The sequence below is a fragment of the Apteryx rowi genome, unplaced genomic scaffold (genome assembly GCF_003343035.1).
Source record: "Apteryx rowi isolate R43461 unplaced genomic scaffold, aptRow1 scaffold_59, whole genome shotgun sequence".
Lineage (NCBI taxonomy): Eukaryota > Metazoa > Chordata > Aves > Apterygiformes > Apterygidae > Apteryx > Apteryx rowi.
The window spans coordinates 1,491,821-1,500,566 of record NW_020450860.1 but is presented as its reverse complement, the minus strand read 5'-3'; the positions used below and the strand labels follow the sequence as shown (position 1 = coordinate 1,500,566).

The window sequence follows — 8,746 nt, the reverse complement described above, 5'->3', positions numbered from 1 at the left end:
ACCTCCCTTTGCACCAACCGCTGTGCAGAAGAGATGTCACCCAGTACTCACCCCAGCTTAGCTGGATGATCTATCCCCCACACCGGTAATCTGGAAGGAACTACTACAGGTGGGAGTRAGACTTGAAATCATCATATCAAAGATTACATTTTGGAAAGAATATAGCTTCCAGCAGTGAATGTTTCCATAGGCCCAGTTAATCAGCTTTGATTATTTCACCCATTAATCTGAATGGACATCCCCTTGTTCATCTGCAGTGGGGCCAGTAACATAGCCATTGGAATTCAGCAACTCTCTTGCTCAGCCTCAAGTACAATTCAAGATGTTGGGAAGCCTCTTAAAAGTCTTGAAATTCCTAAGAAAAGAATGACTGTAATCTTATAACTGAAGAGGTTATTAAAATACTCCTTCTCATACAACCCAGCATTTAAGAGCACCTCTGAGGAGTAGGAAGGAAGGCTTCACCTTTAAGAATCATCTATTCTCCAGCCCAGCTAGGTTCATGGTTGCTTCCTGGCAAGCTGCACAATCGTCAAAGGGCTAAGAACAATAAGATGCGTGTTTCGAGGGCTTAAAGAAGGGGAAGGTTTTTGCTCTTAGGTAGATGGTTTGCCTAGCGACAATATTTTGGGGAAAGTTAGAGTAAGTGCACAGCTGAGACACAGGTAATAGCAGCAGCAGTTTCAGAAGTCTTTGCCAGTTCCACAGCCATGGATTCCAGTTACCAACCAGTCCCCGTGCCAGCACAGGTAATTTCCAGCCACAGAGGACAGCTAACAGATGGAAGTCATACCCAAACTGCTTATGAGTGATATGAGACTTGAGAGCTATCAGTTGGCTCCTGCTGAACTAGCCAGACTTGTGCAATCTGTATTCAAAAAGTGAAGGCCTAATTAACAGGAAAGGAGACAAGTCAGTGGGAGTTGTGCAGGTTTATTTGAACAAAAACCAGTGTCGATATTTTTAATAAAGTCTACATTACACTAAATGCATGTACATTTGTAAGAAGTAGTTGTAAAGAAGGTGCAGGATAATATGTACAATCATAGTTAAGTTAAAAAATTCACATTTTACATAAGATTTACTTGACAGTCCTATGCTTTGATGGTATAACTGGTAACCAGAAGAGGCAACCAAAAAAACAAAACAAAACAAAAAAAACACAAGAAATTTAAGAAATTTCAACTGGAGAGCTGTATAATGCACTCATTGTTCAAATAAACTAGTTCACAGAATTTTTATTTGTTCTAAATCAAACTTTGGATACAGTTTTTAGAATGATTAGAATTAACATGTTCAATGAGTATACTGATGTAAACATTTTTCCAATGGTGCCATTTCTTTCCATAAAAACATGTATTTTATGCTGTAGTCTGCTCTTCAGCTTTTACAAATCAGAATAATTACACAGTATGTTTCTCAATACATGGTAAAAATTATCAAACAGCAAGGGAGATATGCTCAAAAGACACTTTGAAATTCTTCAGTCCACTTTCACAACACTGTAAATCTTACTTACAAACCAGAAGCAGGCAAAAAATCCAATAGTCCCTAAAATGAGAAAGTTAAAATGGTTAGTTTATCTTCCAATTTGCTCTGAGAGAAAAATCTTAAGCATTTCACAGCAGGACAGAGCATAACATTGTAATCCAGCTAACTATCCAGAATAAAAACACTTGTTAAATTTAACAGCACACATTCATCCCTAGGCTAAATTATTGATTTAGATCAAAGATGACTCTTAGGACCAGACTGCATGATGTACGTTTAAACCACTGAAGGTGGTGATTAAATACACTGCTGTAACACCACCAGCAGGCACACAAGCACCATTTAAGAAACTGACTTTCATACACACGTAAAGTCAACATCTACCTGAAATCATTCAGGATTTTTTTAGATCTACAGTCTTGCAAAGCCACCTATGAGTTACGCCACCTTGGGAGAAGTCATCTGGCCTGTTTTTCTGTTCACCCTGTTCTATCTATTTAGACATAATACTCAAGAACAGTGACCCTCTTACTCTGTATATCCTGTTACTTCCTTTTGCTACAGCTACGCTCCGAGCACTACAGCAGTTGAGAGCAAGCATCAAATGAAACTAGCTGTGACAGGCTCAAACCAAAATGAACAATCTCGTATAACGTGTATTTGAGTTGTGGATTTTCTTGCCGTAGGTCACTACAGATACTAAAAACGTATGCTGGTTCAGAGGACTGAACAAATTCATGAACAAAGAAATCCAAAGGCTATTAATTACAGAGACACCACTTCAAGTGCTCAGAATGCCCTTGAGCCACAGCTGATGGGAAGCTGGGAGAAAGTACTTCTACACACCTGCCCTGTTCTCACACCCCTCCCTGGGAGTACTGCTCTTTGACAGGGTGTTGGGGTAGCAGACCTAGGTCTGGACTGGCATAGCCTTCCTTTGTTTCTTACTAATCCAGTTCTGTAGTCATCCAAATCAACAGTATGGGGCTGGGAGGCAACAACTTCGGAAGGCCCTTTGGCCATACGTGAAGTCCTATGGCTCGAGTTACCACATTACAGAGTAAAATAATAGAGAGGAAGTGACATGAAGAGATTAGTCTATACCATTTTTAAAAATTTTAAACTGAAGAATGAGTCTGTGGTTTTTTCCCAATAGTCACAGCAATTGCAAAAGATGTTGTCCATCACATTTATTTTAATTACCTTAAGAACTTGGTACGTAAGGAGACAATGACTTCCATAAAAATAGTTAAGTCTCAAGTCTCTCTAAGGGGAGCGACACATTGTTCCACATGTTTTTACCCATGGGTAAGCTGTGACACAAATGTTAGGCCTGACCAGCTAAAAAAGGAAGGTGTCACTTTTGGCCGAACTAGCTCTCAAGGAAACAGCCACAGCCAGCCAGCAACACTAGCCGCTTGCAAGATCATGCATGCAGCTCCATCAGATTTACATCTGTAATTTTCTGTTTGTTTGTCTAGCTGTTTGTCCAGCCCATGTTTAATACCAGCTCCAACTTTTTTTACTCCTATTTCTTTGTGAGGTTCTTTATTAAGCATTTGCCTTTTCTTCATTCATTACATTTTCTGTCCTTCAGACCACATCTACACATTTGATAACTGAGGAACCTGTCTTTGGATGCTTATTATCTATATGCCAATTCTCGTGTCCTTCATGCTGCCATGTATATTTGAGGCTAAAGGCTTTTTGACAGCCTACTATTATGTGCCACAGATTACCCTTTCCCTCTGAGTTTGCAGTTATCATCCTCTGAAACAGTAGGAGATGGCAGATTTACTGCTGTTGATAGAAGATCAGACACCAACCACAGAAGGAATTTAATTCCTTTGTAGGCTTGACATCACTAAGTCTTTACAGTTTATGGTCAATTCTCCCTCCTTCCTACTGCGTCCAATACTCCAATATCAGCATTGTTATCTTAGCCTCACCTTCATGTTTCTTCCTAATAACAGTTCTCGGCATCTGCTTTCTAGYTGTTTTTATAACATAGCCCACTTTGAGCCTTTTATGCCTTTGAAAACAGTGTTTCTTCCCAATGTTTAACAGATGAGGTATCTTAAAAGTCTATCTGCTGTTCTAGAACAAAATTGTAGTATCATAAGAAAAAAATTGCAACTTTAACATGAGAATGAGATTTACAGCACAGTCTTCTGATCATGCTGTAACTTAATATAGGAATATAATCTAAATACACAGTATTTTCCTCCAATCCTTGTCRCTCCGAATCTTTCTGACACACCAGCTTTCTATTGTGTGGCCTCATTCATGGTAGAATCTGCAGACTTCAGGCTCTGAATGATCATTTCATCTATAAACAGACTTTTACAGGTTTCAGTACCATTGATTTTCAACACCCCTCTTAAAAAGAGTCTGTTCAGTACAGCCTTGCATATCACTACCTTCTCTGTCAGAAGTTTCCTTACATTTTCACTTCAGTAGTGTTTTATTCACACATCTATAGTTAGGGCTTACCAGTACTGTAATTCCTTCTTCCCTCCCAAAAACAAATGTGTCCTATGAATTCTGGCTGCGGCAGCTCTACGGACTAAGAACCTTGAAAAAAGGCACCAAACTAGGGATCCCATTATCTGACCCAAGTACCTCTCCTAATAGTATATTCCCCACTCAAAGATCAGAAYGGTTTGAAAGATGCTGGCAGAGTCACAACTAGGTTGAAAATCCACCTCAAGAATCCAACTGTAGATTTAGAGGTAAGAATTAATCACAGCAAATCAATTAGGAGTTTTAAATACTCCCAATTTTTAAACAACATGGGCCAAATCCTCAGACTAAGAGCTTCCGAAAGTTCAGGTCAACACTCAGTTGCGTTGGTATTACAGAATAAATATTAATGGACAGAAATGAATGCAAGTTAAAGAAATAGTTATTTAAAAGGTTTCCATGTACAGCAGCTTTACCTATAGGATTGCTTAGGTTAATGTAATGAAAAGGTTAACTTTTTGGTGGGGTGAAGAGTACAGTGCCTGGCTCCACTGAAATTCAGTGGTTTTTTCCACCTCAGATCTGCAGGTGCTTGGGACTCCATGAACTGCTTCCAAGAGGTCCAAAAGGATAATTTAGTCAAAAAGCTTCCAATTTCCTATGCAGGAGAACATATCCCAATCAGAAAGGCATCTGCAAATGCGTAAGGATTGAGGAAGGAGAAGAATAAATCTGACCTAATTTGGCTCCTTTGAAAATCCCAGCCAGAACATGTTTTCTGCATTTTAGACCAATTCGCAAATTTGCCATTTGTTCCAAATCTCCTATTCCAAACTTTAGCACTTGATACAGAAAAGCATCTACATACTGAATATTAAGCCAGTGCTAACTCACACGGCAGGTTCTCAGATTCCCCCTTTGCTTTAACTACTCTAAGGCCAATCTTAAATTACAGATAAGTATATGATCATAGGTTCCTTAACTGTAGCTTTACCCATTAAAATTGCCATTGCTAGTTGCACTATTTAAAATACCACCTTTTCATCTGAAATGGCATGGTTTTCAAAGTGTATTTTCCTGAAGAGCATACTCAGCTCTTGAGCACTTTTCCTTGCACCAAATGTAAGAATCATCCACCTCCTTAGAATAGCAGCACTGTATAGATAAGTTATAATCACCCAAGGATCCTGCTCACAACATTTGATTTCAGTTTGAATGTTGAAAGAAGCAAAGTCTTGAGGCACAGTCACCAAGGAGCCTACCTCTTTGCCTTACTGCTTCACTGATGCACAGTAGTGAACACAGAAGGATAGAAAACAGATATCCAAACCTTTTTTTAAAATCCATTAAACAAATTCTAACAGTAAGTGCTTTCAAAAAACATTGGTTCAAAGAACTGACCTCTAAGATTATTTTCTGATAGTCTACACTCTGTTCCATTATAAGGTTTTTACAGCTTTAATATGCACTTCTCTATCAAACAACACAGCACAAAGGCATCAAGCCTGACACCAATTGCCCCAATGAGGCTGTAAAATACAATTTGTTTTTTTTAAAATCCAACATTATGAATGAATTTTTAGGCTAATGTTTACATTAACTGATCCTAACCATCCACCAGCTTAAGTTGTATGAAAGAGCATTTGAAGGACACACATTTAAGAATTTGCTGGGGAGAAGGCAGCAAATCTTTATTTTTCCCAACTGGGTGATACTTTAAGATTCTGCCTTTCTAAATAACCCCCAATAGTCTAGGAAACCAATGCCATCATAGTGCACTGCAACTTACTGTATATCAATCCTCATTCTAGAGAGGCACAGCTAAAAGATCATTTTTGTGGGAGCTGTTTAAAAAAATCATGAACCTGGTAGTCAAGGTGTCTCGAGTAATTTCTCTAGTCAAGAAGCAAAATACATCCAATACATCCCTTTATATTAGGGAGACACTGACATTCCAGTTGTTTCTCGATCTTTTGTCCTCCAGTTCCTGTACTGTTGAATACTCTGCTCTGTAATATATAATACCACTCAGCAACAGTTTTCTTGTACACAGAAGGAAGATCACAGGCTAGCATCTACCCGGGTAAAGAAAAGTTATTAGTAAACTAGTTTATTTTGAATTCAATATTAAAAACAAGATTATCGCAGAGTAATACCAAAACACTTTAAGCAGACTGTTCTGCTCTACTCATCTCTTCTAGCTTTATTGTTTAATGAAGAAAAGAGAATTCAAAGCACGAACAGATTGTAAGAAAGCAAATAGAAAAGCACTCTGCACTTGGCTGATACTTCTTATATACCTTAAAAGCTCTCTGTATCATACTGCTTTCAATCACTGCACAGTGGTGGGTGCTTCAGAATCTTGGATTCTAAACACAATCTACCCAGAAGATCAAAACTCAATTTTGAAAATGGCATTAACTCACAAGTGAAAATGATGTTCAAAAATAGAGGTCACTGTAAAGCAACATGCTTTGACTACATTCAGCAATTTTTTTTTTGGTCTCCTAGCATGAAATGCACCTAATCATGTAACTATCCCCATTCAACCAGACTTAGTACTTTCTGAAAAATTAACTGCACTTTGTACATTAAAATAAAATTGTCTCGTTTGCATGTGCATGTTAATTGTTAAATTTCACCAGTCAGATTATATTATTATCACTGTTGCCATGAAAGCCTTCAGTTCCTATTTAGTTATTCATTGTGATCTCTTTCGTAATGTCCACAGTAATACAACATGCTGCTATGTAGGAGGTATTAATTCTGCCCTTTATATTTCTCTGTCACAGTTGCTGAGACCTAATATGCAAGAATACAGAAAAACAAAATACCTACTGCTAACTTAACTGGAATAGATCAAGGTCCCAGTTTTGGGAACATACACACAGGAAGAAAGCTACTACTGCAAACAGTATGTAAAGTTATGATAGTAAACTCCCTCACCTCCATAAACTTGTGAAGGACTGAACCCTTACTTTTCAAAACAAGTGCTATTAAGGAATATTCTACAATACAAAGCAGAAAACATCTAACTTTGCTTGAATCATCTAGCTATAATAGCTCACATCTCAGCATCAACTGTCAAACTAAATATGGGAATGAAATTTATCACAGCATTCCACATTAGCAAGTGTTTATTAAATACTCTACATAGTTAATTACTGGAAAGGTAGAAGGTATTTTATTCAATTAAAAAAAAAAAAAAGTGACCATATAGCAGCTTTCTTCATGAACTATAAACATGTAAGTAAAGCACAACCAACATTAATGTGGTTCTGTAAAAAAACTGAAAAAGTAACAGTGGCACAGTTTATAATTTTACTTTTTGGGCCTCACTAACCTCCACATCAAGAGCTCCAGGATCAGCACATCTGAAGGTTTTAATACCATTTCAGCAGCTGCCATGACAATTTCAATTATTGTTTTATATGTGAAAAGGATATTTTTAATTCTACCAATTTGCATCTTGTAAGTGAAATTGGAATTAGCAGAATAGCAGCTAACCTGTCCTAAAACCCAGACACACATTAACATATCGCTTTAGTTTAAAAGCAATTAAAGCATTTTTACTGTAGATTTAATATATATAAATTATTGATTATATCATATTAATTATATACATACATGTGTGTATAGATATATAATAGAGGACATCTGGAGCTCATCTGTTTTGCCAAGATTAAAGCACACATTTAACTGGCAATATGCCAAATTCTATGTTTCTCTTCTAATAATTAAAAATTAGAAGAACTAAACCCTTCCTGTTTTTCATTTTTTTAAAGACAGTGAAAACTGCCAAAAGTGTATTAAAAACAGTTTTTTTGATACACAAATGGGTCTAAATAACAACCAAGAATAAAAATCTAGCAATAAATGCTAGTTACTGTTGTTAACTGTAATCTCTACAGTATATTTGCTTTGCTGAAACACATGCAGCAATATTCTTCAGTATTTTAGTATTAACAGTACTATTTTTTGCCTCAAGCATTCATTCAATTTTAGAGGCAAAAAGATGAAAGAAGTCCTTCTCACTGCTGACCTGGCAAGCTTTATAAGTCTGATGCTAGGATCTTTGTTTTTACAGTTATTTTAACTTCCCTGATGCAGTTAAAGGCTTGCTAAATGATGCATTCCATGAGGCCAACATGAAATATTTACAGCAAGTTTCAAGAATCAGGTAAAAGACATTAAGAAGCAACATCCTGAACCAGTATGCCAGCCACAAGGAGATCCTTCATTACGGATCTTAGGAACAAATGTAAAGACTGTTTTTATGAACAACCCATCATACATGTACTAGGCATTTCCACCACTGCAGTACTTTTAAGATGCTAAATGCAATGATATATAACAGATCTGACTTATGTATTAAAACTACATATACAACAGCACTGGTACAATGAACGGCAACATGAGATGCTCCTGTCTACTTATAAGGGCTTCTAATTTCATCTTATACATGGTACACCTGATAGAGGTTTCCCAATCAATCAGCCTCAAAATTATAGTTTGAGCCAAATGCTTATGAATATTGGAGAAATTATGTAGAAGACACTTGGTCTGCTTGAGTAATGTCTGAAATCAGTTTGAAATTTGACTCTCCATTTTTGGTAGTCCAACTTCTAAGACATTCCTCTAGTTAAGGTACATTCCTGTCATTAAGAAGTGGTACCACAGCTCAGCAGGTAAAGACCACCTCTCTCTAACAGTGCTAGAGTTCACTATGTGAAGAGGCACATCTTTCAAGTACCATCTTGCTTCACTTGATAACGAGTGAAAGTTGAAAACT

At 37.1% G+C, this 8,746-nt stretch overlaps 1 protein-coding gene across 1 annotated transcript in view; it reads right to left on the bottom strand.

Annotated features, from left to right (window-relative positions):
- Window positions 1-919: 919 nt before the first annotated feature.
- Window positions 920-8,746, bottom strand: part of LOC112974078 (transmembrane 9 superfamily member 2-like) — a 34,282-nt gene continuing 26,455 nt past the window's right edge. Inside the window, exon 17 of the mRNA XM_026082666.1 lies at window positions 920-1,551. Coding sequence (XP_025938451.1) covers window positions 1,484-1,551 — 68 coding nt within the window. The 3' untranslated portion in view covers window positions 920-1,483. The remainder of the gene's footprint in view (window positions 1,552-8,746) is intronic.